At 42.3% G+C, this 15,854-nt stretch overlaps 1 protein-coding gene across 1 annotated transcript in view; it reads left to right on the plus strand.

Moving 5' to 3' along the window:
• LOC139761522 (probable glutamate receptor) overlaps positions 1-15,581 on the plus strand; it is a 30,794-nt gene extending 15,213 nt beyond the window's left edge. Inside the window, exons 5-10 of the mRNA XM_071685788.1 lie at positions 4,801-5,104; positions 6,653-6,870; positions 8,641-8,821; positions 9,140-9,239; positions 10,778-10,910; positions 13,587-15,581. Of these exons, the coding sequence (XP_071541889.1) occupies positions 4,801-5,104; positions 6,653-6,870; positions 8,641-8,821; positions 9,140-9,239; positions 10,778-10,910; positions 13,587-13,700 (1,050 nt within the window). The 3' untranslated portion in view covers positions 13,701-15,581. The remainder of the gene's footprint in view (positions 1-4,800; positions 5,105-6,652; positions 6,871-8,640; positions 8,822-9,139; positions 9,240-10,777; positions 10,911-13,586) is intronic.
• The last annotated feature ends 273 nt before the right edge of the window (positions 15,582-15,854 follow it).

Genomic DNA, 15,854 nt, shown 5'->3' on the forward strand with positions numbered 1-15,854 from the left:
CTTTCTTCTTCCACACACTTTACCAAACTCAGTCACCAGCTTCTGCAGTTTCTCACATGAATCAGCCACCAGCGCTGTATCATCAGCGAACAACAAATGACTCACTTCCCAAGCTCTCTCATCCACAACAGACTTCATACTTGCCCCTCTTTCCAGAACTCTTGCATTCACCTCCCTAACAACCCCATCCATAAACAAATTAAACAACCATGGAGACATCACACACCCCTGCCGCAAACCTACATTCACTGAGAACCAATCACTTTCCTCTCTTCCTACACGTACACATGCCTTACATCCTCGATAAAAACTTTTCACTGCTTCTAACAACTTGCCTCCCACACCATATATTCTTAATACCTTCCACAGAGCATCTCTATCAACTCTATCATATGCCTTCTCCAGATCCATAAATGCTACATACAAATCCATTTGCTTTTCTAAGTATTTCTCACATACATTCTTCAAAGCAAACACCTGATCCACACATCCTCTACCACTTCTGAAACCACACTGCTCTTCCCCAATCTGATGCTCTGTACATGTCTTCACCCTCTCAATCAATACCCTCCCATATAATTTACCAGGAATACTCAACAAACTTATACCTCTGTAATTTGAGCACTCACTCTTATCCCCTTTGCCTTTGTACAATGGCACTATGCACGCATTCCGCCAATCCTCAGGCACCTCACCATGAGTCATATATATATATAAGCCTCAATATCGTCATGGGGTGAATTTTTGGCACAAAAGGCTAAAAAAAAAAAAAAAATGGATGCACTATAGTTCGTACCAAAGTTTTGACTTCACAATGTCGGGTTCTAGAAGAAGTTAGGTTAGGTTTTGAGTGGATCCTTTTGATTCATAAATCTTTCAGGGACTGACCTTTATAACCCTTCCTACTAACGAAATATTTCGTTACTGAATAACTATAAAATGAATATAAACAACGCTCTAACTTAATGTTTTCCGCACACATGGTAAGCTACCATTACGTTATGAGAATCACTCATATTTCATAGCTATTTTTGGGCCACATCTTAACCAAATTTTCACTAAAATGAAATAATGGAGAGGCTATAAATAGTGAAAATAAACTGTATATGAAGATAATTCCCTTAAAGAAATGGTGTTTACGTATTCAAAATGTTTCCGATCTTCTTTTTCAACCATCACTTACGAATATCGGATTTCTATCTTTATAATTACATTGAAATGTCTTTATAGCTCAATGCTGGAGCCTTTATCCCATAGCATCCGGTTTCCAATATACTTTTTCTAATGAAATTTCACTGAACTTCAGGTCAGGTTACGACGCCATTGATAACCACTAAGGAATATCGATTAAATGTTCATATAGAGTTTTCATCCCATTTTAAACTATGTCTCCAATGTGATTTTAAAAATCGTCCAGCCTTTTGCTCTGCCTAGCCGGACGACCGGTCGTGTCATGAGATTACGCCGCCGGCTGCCGGTTGTGTTACCTCTTGTATCAATTTATCTTACTCGTAAAACTAGTGATGGTTAAGTGTACACAGAGGCTGCCTCGTATGGGCTAACAAGGAACTTGTGTAGTTTAAGTCTTCTGCTCTTCCATGGCCTATCATCAGTTGAAACCTCGTACACCCATACTAATAAATTGTAATTATATCATTACTTACCTTTCGTCGCCGTAGAAGCCATCACACACACGCACGAGCCACGAAAAAGTCACGAAGTAAATATCTTTACAATTTTTCCTCCAGACATTTGCTTTATATCCAGTCTCTCCGTGTGTATGTGTATGTGGGTGAGCTGGGCCATTCTTTCGTCTCTTTCCTTGCGCTACCTCGCTGACGCGGGAGACAGCGACAAAGTATAATATATATATATATATATATATATATATATATATATATATATATATATATATATATATAATATTTTTTTTCATACTATTCGCCATTTCCCGCGTTAGCGAGGTAGCGTTAAGAACAGAGGACTGAGCCTTTGAGGGAATATCCTCACTTGGCCCCCTTCTCTGTTCCTTCTTTTGGAAAATTAAAAAACGAGAGGGGAGGATTTCCAGCCTCCCGCTCCCTTCCCTTTTAGTCGCCTTCTACGACACGCAGGGAATACGTGGGAAGTATTCTTTCTCCCCTATCCCGAGGGATAATATATATATATATATATATATATATATATATATATATATATATATATATATATATATATATATATATATTCATTTATTTATTTATCATACTTTGTCGCTGTCTCCCGCGTTAGCGAGGTAGTGCCATATATATATGTATATATATATATATATATATATATATATATATATATATATATATATATATTACATACAAACCTCCAACACCCAGGATCGAACCCGGGACCCCTGCATGGCAGGCGGGAGCAGTACCGCAAAAACGCGATCATAGCCTAGCGGTAGCACTCCCGCCTGCTAAGCAGGGGTCCCGGGTTCGATCCTGGCTGTTGGAGGTTTGTATGTCGTATGGAAGTGCGCGTTCATATCCACTATATTCGTATATATTATATAGAGTATATGCCATATTCACTACATTGTTGCCACTTTTCCATGTACTGATCACCAATCACGATATACCCAAAGGATCAATGTATATTTCTATTTATTTCTACTTCATCACTATAATCACTGACGCACACAAGACTGATTGTTGCATTCCAAATTAACCTTTCCCAAAATCCGGTTATTTCACAAACATAATCATGTAATTTTCTTGCTATACACATATTCTCAAAGTATAATTGCTAATCTTTTTTTTTTAATGTTTCTCGATTCAACTCACTTGTGAATTACCTAATTGCACAGTAATTAATGATCCCTTAATATAACGACACTTAAAGTTGCAGAACTTATAGTCAAACGTAAATTCACTTGACTACACCGAGTGTTATCATATCACACACGTCTTTAGCTCTATATATACGCACATATTAGTAAAGATACATACAAATATGTAAAGTTAACACACAAAAAGGAATCACAATCTGCACTAATTAGTCGCATACTACCACCCTCGTAGTCTGGGCAGAACTGACAATGTTTACATTATCCTGGGAGGAAGTCAAGTAACAGTTTAGTTTCAAATAAAAAATATTTTCTCTTGTTAATTTCTTTATCAAAAAAATTTGAATGTATAATTAAGTGGTCTAAGAATATGTCACTAAGATTCCTACAACTGTTTGATGGATTTTATTATTTTATGCATTTTATACAACCGCAGATGTAAACAACAGGTTGACTAATGGGTCTGGTAACAGGTGTTGGGTTATCGCTAGGTGATAATTTTCAGGCCCGGCGTGTGTCATGTGTGTCAGGTGTCATGTCATATGCCACGTTCATCTCTGGAGTGACATGAGAACGTACAGACCCGGCGTGTCATGTGTGTCAGGTGTCATGTCATATGCCACGCCCGTCTCTGGAGTGACATGAGAACATACAGACCTGGCGTGTCATTTGTCAGGTGTCATGTCATGCCACATCCGTCCCTGACATGACATAACGTACTGGTGCGACGTGTCATGGTACTTGTGCCAGGTGTCATGTCATGCCACGTCCGTCCCTGATATGACACAACGTACTAGTGCGACGTGTCATGGTACCCGTGCCAGGTGACATGTCATGCCTGAACTGACATGACATGATGTAACGCTCCGAACCATATGTTCTAGATTACTTACGAGCTAACGATATCATCCTAACACAGCTGCCACCTAACAGAGCCAGGCTTTTAACATAGGCACCGTGCAGATCACCACACACGGGTGTGGGAAAATGGCCCACGTTGCTGGGTTAGACTTGATAAAAGCCATAAGATGTCATGGCTGGTCAGGATGTGGAGGAGCAACGCGAATGTCGCCTTAAATGATAGTGAAAATAAAGACGACAGAGATAATGATGAAGACATTGGATTAATTTGATGAATTTGAGCATGAAGTCAAGAGTGATTAAGACTGATTAATTATGAATTCATATTTTTCCATAAGGTATACAACATGATGCTAGGTATTGTAAATTGTACAAAGCTTGTGAACTATTTCTAAGATCGAGATTTCCCATAAAACAAAAAAGAAAAGTCTTAGCTTAGCCATAATGTAAGTCTAGATAATTATTTTCTACAAAATTCGAACGAGAGAACACTTACTTTTAAAACTCTGTTCCTGGCTCTTAAGCACCATTTATTCAACATGTAGCATTTTGAGTGCTCGGGCCCGAATGGTTAATAGTTACTTAAAAGCACGGAATGGAGTAGCATTTTATTTTTTCTTGCACTTACGATTGCTTTTGCGCCATTAATTTATGCGTATCATTTTCGCTGTAGATGGAGGACTCTAGTTTCGATATGGTAAACATGACAGTTATGAAGATGGATGTTAACTAAGAAAGGCTAATTTCTCGTTTGCTCTTCGTATTGTTTTGTTAGGGCGTGAAAGAGATGGGTATAGAATCAATATGTACATGATATGTACATGTCTCGGTATGTAACATATGTACATGTGATGTGTACTCATATATGGGTATGTGATATGTCTGGCTAGAGAGTCAATATGTACATGTGATGTGTACTCATATATCGGTATGTAATATGTCTGGGTATAAAATCAGTGTGTACATTTGATATGTACACATGTTTCGATATATAATATGTCTGGGTATAAAATAGATGTGTACATGTGATATGTACACATGTCTCAGTACGTCATATGTCTGTGTTTCTGTGTATAACGTTACTTTTATCCATGTTTGTTGGTCACTGTGTTCTGCAGGAGGCGCACCTGGGTCTCTCTATGTTCGTCATGACAGACCGACGACGCACGGCCATGGATTTCACCACCTCCGTCAGCGTGAACAGCTGCAGTATCCTAGCGCGTAAGGGGAGCCCCCAGGTAGATCCATGGGGCTTCCTATTTCCCCTGCAGCCGGAGGTGTGGGTCGCCCTCCTGCTGGCGCTGACGATGGCCTGGGTCGCCGCGGTAGTGCTAGGCTGGGGCTCCGGCAAGGTCTGTGGCCAGCCCCACACAATGGCTGCGGCTATGTTCTTCCAGCACGTGAGGGCGCTACTCCACCAAGGTAAAGTTATTTCTTTTGCTCATTTCCCATGGCTGTATATTGTGGGTCGGGCCGGCGTGTGAAGATCCCACATTTCTTGAAATCTGTCAAGCTTTCGCGTCCAAACACGTTCATTTAGTGAAGCGAATTTTATGTTTTGTGATGTTTCTTCCAAAAACCCTTTTGTGTGCGTTGGATGAATTTTTGATAAGGTTACCGGGAATTCTAAGAGAAAATATGAATGGGGGATTTGAAAAGGTTTACACAACATGCTTTGTAAAAGACGATAGATGTCATGCTAGTGTTATCTATCTATCATGCTGGTGTTGTGTAGTGTGTGTGTGTGTGTGTGTGTGTGTGTCTCACTCTCAAATGTTTTCGTGAAATATCGAACCATTTCTGTCCAGGGAGTTCCAGCTACTGATGTCCACAAGCCAAAATGTTCACTGGAGTTAGGAAGCTACTTCTGTATGTGTGTACTTTATGACATTTCTCATATACATTTACGATCTCTCTGCTATATAATCCCACTGAATTTCCCCTTCAGGAGTTATTTATATCCAGTTGACTGACATGATTTATTGATGCAGCTGACTGACATGACATTGATGCAGCTGACTGACATGACCTTTTTGATGCAGCTGACTGACATGACTTATTGATGCAGCTGACTGACATGACTTTTTGATCCAGCTGGCTGACATGACATTGATCCAGCTGACTGACATGACGTATTGATCCAGCTGACTGACATGACATTGATCCAGCTGACTGACATAACATTGATCCAGCTGATTGGCATGACATTGATCCAGCTGACTGACATGACATATTGATCCAGCTGACTGACATGACATTGATCCAGCTGACTGACATGACATTGATCCAGCTGACTGACATGACATTGATCCAGCTGACTGACATGACTTATTGATCCAGCTGACTGACTGAGTGACATGACTTATTACTGCAGCTGACTGACATGACATCGATCCTGCTGACTGACATGACTTATTGATCCAGCTGACTGACATGACTTATTGATCCAGCTGACTGACATGACTTATTGATCCAACTGACTGACATTACTTATTGATGCAGCTTACTGACATGACCTATTGATGCAGCTGACTGACATGACTTATTGATCCAACTGACTGACATGACTTATTGATGCAGCTGATTAACATGACTTATTGATGCAGCTGACTGACATGACTTATTGATCCTGCTGACTGATATGACTTATTGATCCAGCTGATTGACAATGACTTATTGATCTAGGTGACTGACATCACTTATTGATCCAGCTGACTGATATGACATTGATGCAGCTGACTGACATGACTTATTGATGCAGCTGACTGACATGACTTATTGATGCAGCTGACTGACATGACTTATTGATCCAGCTGACTGACATGACTTATTGATCCAGCTGACTGACATGACTTACTAATCTAGCTGACTGACATGACTGATCCAACTGACTGACATGACTTATTGATCGAACTGACTGACATGACTTATTGATCTAGGTGACTGACATGATTTACCCTCTCCTGGCAGGGTTGACGGTGCAGGTGCGGTGCGGGTGTGAGCGGGTGGTGATCGGGACGTGGATGCTGGTGTCCATGGTGGTGACCTGGAGCTACTGTAGTAACCTCATGTCGCAGCTGACGGTGCGCCACGTCCCCCAGCCCATACAGACACTCCACCACGTCCTGGACGACCCAACCCTGACCCTCATCATGGAACCCAACACCGCCTACACCGACATGCTGGTCGTCAGTACCACCACCACCTCTCTCTCTCTCTCTCTCTCTCTCTCTCTCTCTCTCTCTCTCTCTCTCTCTCTCTCTCTCTCTCTCATGAGTTCGTCCTCTCCCTGCTGCATGAGTGTAGCGCCCCTGATGATGATGAACACATGAGGCTCAAGACCACTTCTTGAGGGATCCCTGCAGCTTTCAAGGCAGCTCTGCAATCAGTAGCAGGGAAGTGATGGACTTCTCTGAAGAGAGAAGTTCTTCCACGAAAATGGAGGTGGAAGGATGAAGTGAAAAAGATTTTGAGCGATTGGGACCTGAACATGCAGGAGGGTGAAAGGCATGCAAGGATCGGGGCCTGAACATGCAGGAGGCTGAAAGGCGTGCAAGGAATAGAGTGAATTGGAACGATGTGGTATATCGGGGTTGACGTGCTGTCAGTGGACCGAACCAGGGCATGTGAAGCGTCTGTGGTAAACCATGGAATGTTTTGTGGGGCCTGGATGTGGAAAGGGAGCTGTGGTTTCGATGCATTATACATGACAGCTAGAGACTGAGTGTGAACGAGTGTGGCCTTTGCTGTCTTTTCCTTGCGCCACCTCGCGCGCAGCGGGGAGGGGGGGAGAGCTGTTTTTCATGTGTGGCGGGGTGGCGACGGAATGGATGAAGGCAGCAAGTATGAATATGTACATGTGTATATATGTCTGTGTATGTTTATGTATGTATACGTTGAAATGTATAGGCATGTATATGTGCGTGTGTGTGCATTTATGTATATACATGTGTATGTGGGTGGGTTGGGCCATTCTTTCCTTTGTTTCCTTGCGCTACCTCGTTAACGAGGGAGACAGCGACTATGATGAATATATGAATGAGTAATATATATATATATATATATATATCTATATATATATATATATATATATATATATATATATATATATATATATATATATATATATATATATATTATCCCTGGGGATAGGGGAGAAAGAATACTTCCCACGTATTCCCTGCGTGTCGTAGAAGGCGACTAAAAGGGTAGGGAGCGGGTGGCTGGAAATCCTCCCCTCTCTCTTTTTTTTTTTTTTTCCAATAGAAGGAACAGAGAAGGGGCCCAGGTGAGGATATTCCCTCTAAGGCCCAGTCCTCTGTTCTTAACGCTAGCTCACTAGTGCGGGAAATGGCGAATAGTATGAAAGAAAGAAAAGATATATATATATATATATATATATATATATATATATATATATATATATATATATATATATATATATATATATGAGTCCACGAGGAAAATGAAACACGGTATGTTCCCAAGTGCACTTTCGTGCAATAATCACATTCAGGGAAGATACAAGACAGAAATAGTCAGTGCATGCATATTAACTGGTTATTAACTTTACATAGAACTGTTTTCCTATGGAGTAACTATGCTAATTTACCCTAAGAGTTTTGTGGTATTGAGTCTCATAATTTGTGCACGAGTAACGAGGGGGCTCCTGAAGTCCTTCCACTGAGCAAGGATTTCTCATAAGAACGCAAACTTGTGATCCGGATTATATGATCCGAACGCTCGCTTCGCTGTCTCGAGTTCCACAGCTCCGTAGTGAATTTATCTTTTTTGAAAATCTCTATGTTTATATGGCTGTTGGTAGATATATCGTTATATAAGGAATAGGTTCGTTATATTTGTCTCTTCTATATCCACAACCTGTCTTGTGTGTTCCCTGCTCCATATGTTGGCTAGGTTCCTCCCAAGTTCCTTCAGCAATTTGTCGCCCTGTTCAGCAGCCAGAAACGAGCACCCTGTGGGAGCTGCGGAGCCTGCAGGAGGCAGGGCGCCTGAGGAAGCACCCCATCATCCTGGACGAAGCCTGGACCCTGAACCAACTGACGAAGGGCGACCATGTGGTCTTCGTCGACCGCGACTCCGCCAATAATTTCGTCGCCAACTATTTCTCACAGACAGGTAACGCGAGGTAACAGGTAACGTGAGGGAGGGAGGAGGCGTGTGATGTGTCCTGCTTGAATGTTTAGATAAGGATGCCTTCAAAATGACCTCTGTGAGGTGAAGGACTGATCAATATACCTTTACATGGAGGCACATTTGAGACTTTACTGATCCCTTTTGTTATACATCGGTAGAAGGTGTGTGATAAATGATTATCCACTGATCTTTTAGACGTTACGTTTATTATCACCAAAGATTCTTTATCATAGGATCTTTGGTTATCACTTATCACTGCAGTTCCTCACAGTAATGGCATTGGGTTTGGGTTTCTTTCAGGCCGGTGTGATCTGTATCTGGGTCGGGAGAAGCTGATAGTGACTCCATTTGGCCTGGGCATGGCGAAGGGGAGCCCACTCCTCCCTGCTGTAAACCACAGGTAAGTCTTTACACTCACATGCCCGCCTCTGACGGCATTTATAGACGTGTGTCTTGTCATAACTTAAATGTGGAGGCGTCTCGTGTCATACCTTAAATGTGGAGGTGTCTCGTGTCATACCTTAGATGTGGAGGCGTCTCGTGTCATACCTTAAATGTGGAGGCGTCTCGTGTCATACCTTAAATGTGGAGGCGTCTCGTGTCATACCTTAAATGTGGAGGCGTCTCGTGTCATACCTTAGATGTGGAGGCGTCTCGTGTCATACCTTAAATGTGGAGGCGTCTCGTGTCATACCTTAAGTGTGAAGACTTGTGGCATGTCATACCTTAAATGTGAAGACTTGTGTCATGTCATACCTTAAATGTGAAGACTTGTGGCATGTCATACCTTAAATTTACCTCATTTAAGGTATGACCTACACTTTGATCATTTTAATTTTCATGATCTCTTCAGATTATTCATTATGAGTGTAGTATGTTTCATAATGTATAATTTAGATATATATTGATATCATCGACTATTTCGGACAAGTCTCTTGAGTTGGCAATGCTGGACTGCATAGCGTCCCTGTTTACTAAATCCAGGTCTGTACGTACTAGTCGTTCGGAACCTTTGCCATTCGTTCAATCTCCACGTCAGGAACAAGACTGTTTACCCCTTTGGTGATTTACGCCATCCTGTAAACACCAGACTATAAATTTTGACACATTCTCTCTTTTTTGCTCCTTATGGGCCTTCGTGGTGTAATGGTTCATGTGCTTGACCGTGACGCATTCACGGACCGGTCTGGGTTCGAATCCTCGTGGGTCCGTACCCTCCATCTGTAAGGGTTGGTCGATAGATTAGGTATGTGGTTTAAGCTAAGGTATTTATCAATATATTTAAACCTTAATGAATAAGATTCCCTCGGGTAAGGCTTCACTTGCCCATGCTGTCTCAATTGACATAAAAAATTAATTTTTTTCCCCATGTTTTTAAGAAATATTAATACTAAGTATAAAAACGCTATGGTTCTACCCTGATAAAAAGAAATATTTAAAAAAACAAAAGGACCAGGTACTTCAAAAGGCCCAGTCACCATTTTCGTATTTTAGTAGAGAATTCAGTCCTTGGCATTGTAGGCAAATATTATTAATTCCTATCCTTGTCATTGCAGTCAAATACTATTAATTCCTAAGTTAAAGGATTGATAAGCAGGAGAATTTTGTTGTTAGGTACTTCATATGAGAAAAAAAGGTAAATAACTGACTGTTTACAATCATCCATTTACGCTCTAATGTAAACAAACTAACTTGAAATTGGGTAAGAAACTTTTTGAGTTAGCGTCTTGCCCGGAGAAGACGACTATGTTGAAGGCGTAACCTGGTCGCCTTTCCCACCTTAGGTAAGTAGCGTCAGGAACGTAGCAAGAGAGAGGAAAAACAATCCTCGCTTGGCTCCATCTTTAGTTCTTAATTTCTCTAAAATGACGAGGCTGACCCATCCGTGAAATGTGAATGCTTCTGGTAATGCGTTTGTGTCTTACGTGCTTTGGACAGGTTATCGAAGATTCTAGCCTTCGGGTTATTCCAGCAGTGGATAGAAAACGGACTCAACATTAACTCGACCATCTGCCGCTCCTCTCCCTCCACTGTCACCGTGCAAGAACGACTCTCCCTCAACAGCCTATGGGTAACACGACATCTTCTGAACTTTATTAGTCTGGAGTTTTAGTTACATGATTTGTTTATGGTACATTTAACCTATTCATCCAGTGATTTTTTTTCCTGTCTTATTACTATAGGCTCTTATACTACAGCAGTATAGGGTGTAGAGACGCTGTTTCCTGTGGGGCGGGGTAGCACCGGGATGGATGAAGGCAAACAAGTATGAATATGCACATATTCATATATGTATATGTCTGTATATATATATATATATATATATATATATATATATATATATATATATATATATATATATATATATATATATATATAAGAATGTATGTGAGAAATACTTAGAAAAGCAAATGGATTTGTATGTAGCATTTATGGATCTGGAGAAGGCATATGATAGAGTTGATAGAGATGCTCTGTGGAAGGTATTAAGAATACATGGTGTGGGAGGCAAGTTGTTAGAAGCAGTGAAAAGTTTTTATCGAGGATGTAAGGCATGTGTACGTGTAGGAAGAGACGAAAGTGATTGGTTCTCAGTGAATGTAGGTTTGCGGCAGGGGTGTGTGATGTCTCCATGGTTGTTTAATTTGTTTATGGATGGGGTTGTTAGGGAGGTGAATGCAAGACTTTTGGAAAGAGGGGTAAGTATGAAGTCTGTTGGGGATGAGAGAGCTTGGGAAGTGAGTCAGTTGTTGTTCGCTGATGATACAGCGCTGGTGGCTGATTCATGTGAGAAACTGCAGAAGCTGGTGACTGAGTTTGGTAAAGTGTGTGAAAGAAGAAAGTTAAGAGTAAATGTGAATAAGAGCAAGGTTATTAGGTACAGTAGGGTTGAGGGTCAAGTCAATTGGGAGGTGAGTTTGAATGGAGAAAAACTGGAGGAAGTGAAGTGTTTTAGATATCTGGGAGTGGATCTGGCAGCGGATGGAACCATGGAAGCGGAAGTGGATCATAGGGTGGGGGAGGGGGCGAAAATTCTGGGAGCCTTGAAGAATGTGTGGAAGTCGAGAACATTATCTCGGAAAGCAAAAATGGGTATGTTTGAAGGAATAGTGGTTCCAACAATGTTGTATGGTTGCGAGGCGTGGGCTATGGATAGAGTTGTGCGCAGGAGGATGGATGTGCTGGAAATGAGATGTTTGAGGACAATATGTGGTGTGAGGTGGTTTGATCGAGTAAGTAACGTAAGGGTAAGAGAGATGTGTGGAAATAAAAAGAGCGTGGTTGAGAGAGCAGAAGAGGGTGTTTTGAAATGGTTTGGGCACATGGAGAGAATGAGTGAGGAAAGATTGACCAAGAGGATATATGTGTCGGAGGTGGAGGGAACGAGGAGAAGAGGGAGACCAAATTGGAGGTGGAAAGATGGAGTGAAGAAGATTTTGTGTGATCGGGGCCTGAACATGCAGGAGGGTGAAAGGAGGGCAAGGAATAGAGTGAATTGGAGCGATGTGGTATACCGGGGTTGACGTGCTGTCAGTGGATTGAATCAGGGCATGTGAAGCGTCTGGGGTAAACCATGGAAAGCTGTGTAGGTATGTATATTTGCGTGTGTGGACGTATGTATATACATGTGTATGGGGGTGGGTTGGGCCATTTCTTTCGTCTGTTTCCTTGCGCTACCTCGCAAACGCGGGAGACAGCGGCAAAAAAAAAAAAAAAATGTGTATATATGCGTGTATGGGCGTTTATCTGGGAGAGCAAAAATGGGTATGTTTGAAGGAATAGCGGTCCCAACAATGTTATATGGTTGCGAGGCGTGGGCTATAGATAGAGTTGTGCGGAGGAGGGTGGATGTGTTGGAAATAAGATGTTTGAGGACAATATGTGGTGTGAGGTGGTTTGATCAATTAAGTAATGAAAGGGTAAGAGAGATGTGTGGTAATGAAAATAGTGTGGTTGAGAGCAGAAGAGGGTGTTTTGAAATGGTTTGGTCACATGGAGAGAATGAATGAGGAAGGATTGACCAAGAGGATATATGTGTCAGAGGTGGAGGGAACGGGGAGAAGTGGGAGACCAAATTGGAGGTGGAAAGATAGAGTGAAAAATATTTTGAGCGATCGGCGCCCGATCATGCAGGAGGGTGAAAGGCGTGCAAGGGATAGAGTGAATTGGAACGATGTGGTATACCGGGGTCGACGTGCTGTCAATGGATTGAACCAGGGCATGTGAAGCGTCTGGGGTAAACCATGGAAAGTTTTGTGGGGCCTGGATGTGGAAAGGGAGCTGTGGTTTCGGTGCATTATACATGACAGCTAGAGACTGAGTGTGAACGAATGTGGCCTTTGTTGTCTTTTCCTAGCGCTACCTCGCTCATATGTGGGGGTAGGGGGTTGTCATTTCATGTGTGGCAGGGTGGCGACAGGAATAATTAAGGGCAGACAGTATGAATTATGTACATGTGTATATATGTATATGTCTGTGTGCGTGTATATATATATGGTATATGTACACGGTTAAGAGACGGTGGCAACACACAGAAATAGTACACACACACACACACACACACACACACACACACACACACACACACACACATATGCAGGATGTACATGTTCTCATTATAATGTATCAGATTTTGAGTACAATGCAAGAGATTTCAATAGCCGACCTTACTCGTCATATCTTAGGCTAGTGAAGGAATACATTCAACTGTTGGCGTCCTCCAAATGACTTCGTCTTCTGTCTACAGGGAATGTTTGTGATTCTGGGAATTGGTCATGTGCTGGCTTTTGTGTCCTTCTGCACCGAGCTGATGTACAGGTGCACCAGTGTACCTCGACCAGCCAAGAGTGTGACACCATAGCTCCAGCTGCACAGGTGTACCTCGGCCAGTCGACCAGCCAACAGTGAGACACCAAAGCTCCTGCTGCATCCATGTATCTCGACCAGTCGACCAGCCAAGAGTAAGGCACCATAGCCCCCCGCTGGTCGACACATTTGCCTCCAGCAATAAAACGAATGATTTCACAAACTCATATTTGCATGTGATGTACGAGACATTGTGTCACGCTTCTATTTTCAGGCCTAGTCATTATATATACGATGTGTTAGATGTTATTTGCCGTGAGTGTATATCTTATATATCAAACTAGTAACCACTGAGTGGGCAGTAAGGTCAAAGAAAGAAGAGGAGGAGGAAGAAGATGAGGAAAACGATACCTTATACACGTCAGGTAACACAATAGTGAGGTGCTGGCACATAGAAGTGGGGCGCTCACTACAGAAGTTCATGTATGATGGACGGGTGAGTGAATGTTGCTGGAATATATGAGAGAGTGTTTTCAAGACAGAGTGAAATCTATAGAAACGTTTGAGTGAATGCTACTGAAACAGTTGAGTGTACGAAAGGAGGATGAGTCTCCAAAGATTTATACCTTTTTTTCTACTTCGTTCATTTTTCTCTTGGTAATTTCACTTTCATTATTCCCTTTTTCTCTCAGTGTACATACAGTTCATTTCTATTCGTTCCTGCCAATATTGTCCTGGGAGGCCTTGGGTCGACACAGTGTGGTAGTGCTGGGTGTATTTAGTAGAAGGCGCCCACACAATGTGGAACTTACCACTAGAGCCGTGTCATCTGCAAACAGCAACTGATTCACCTCTCATGCTCCATCCCCATGACCCACAGCACTGTGCGGGCTCGCCCCTCACTCTAAGACCAGTAAGCTGTTCCACTCTAGGCCGACAGTGACCCACAACAGGTCCGAGGGGTTTGCTAAGAGACAAGCTAAAGCTTGTGACCCAGAAAGCGAGGGCCGAAGCAGGTGTCAACAAACTTCCCACTTCATCAGGGCTGCTTGCCTCGCTCCATCTATCCTCACACAAGGAATCTGATGATTTCTGTCACCCGGGTAATGGGGTTTGAACTCTATTCATCTTCAGCAAGGTTGTTACTCTATTGTTATAATGTGCGTTAGCGATACGCGTTGGGGGGAGTCGTGCCTTTGGAAGGGACACCCACAAACATCTAGTCAGTTGGAGGTCCTTATTCTTCAAGGGTGAACTTGCAATGGAACTGCACTGTGGAAGGAGACGGTGTCCTATGATCTCCTCGGATGACGCTTGGCCACTCTTCCTCACACTACAGTTCGTCACACCTTCCTGGACCCTTTGTCATGTCTAAATCGGGGCCATAACTAGGGAGGACCTCAACCCATGACCACTGCAGAGCCCACACTGCCACCCTCTCTACTTTGTGACTCCCTAGACCCACCGCCTCCGGACCTAGAGGGCTGGGCTGGGTCCTTGTGCACCCCAGCCCTGCGAGAAAAGCTAGGCAAGGGGGGTAGGCTAGAGGGAAGGCCAACAAAAACTCTTAAATCCAACAAATCCAGTCAAAACTTGTTGGAGAGCCAAGATGTCGTCTGTCCCTGATATTTCTATCTTTTGTATGTGATTTATCATCATTATTGTACTGTTATACTCTGAGTGTCCAACAATAGGGGTACACTGTTCCATCTGTATCCTGATGTAACTAGATAGCTACAGTGACTGGAGAAGACATTTCTGTAAATGAAATCCCTCTGCATACCTTCATAGTCTATATATTTGTAAGACAGAACATATTTTCACGTCTGTGTGTATGTAGATGAATATTTTTAGATGAAGTCACTAATGTCGACAAACTGTCGCTTGTCGTTATTCTTGTGTCGCATTTTTCCCTTGAGGCATTTGAATATATTAAATCCTCCATAATTCATATATTTAAAAGTCTTTTTTTTTTTCCTTCACGTAGTTTCACCAGTGTTATGAGGCCTGAAGGAGAGTTTCCACCCTTATCTGTCTCTTGTGATATACAGTCTCACTGTACCTAATGGGTCTCCTTCCAGCATTACATGATGGCTGAATTCCCTTACCTGCTCCAGTGCTTGGATCATAAGCTCAGATTTTATCAATCCAATCCATCATTACTTGGCACAGCCTTGCATCTCTGGTCTTGCCTTCCCCTACTGGTTTT

This window comes from Panulirus ornatus, chromosome 40 (assembly GCF_036320965.1).
Source record: "Panulirus ornatus isolate Po-2019 chromosome 40, ASM3632096v1, whole genome shotgun sequence".
NCBI lineage: Eukaryota > Metazoa > Arthropoda > Malacostraca > Decapoda > Palinuridae > Panulirus > Panulirus ornatus.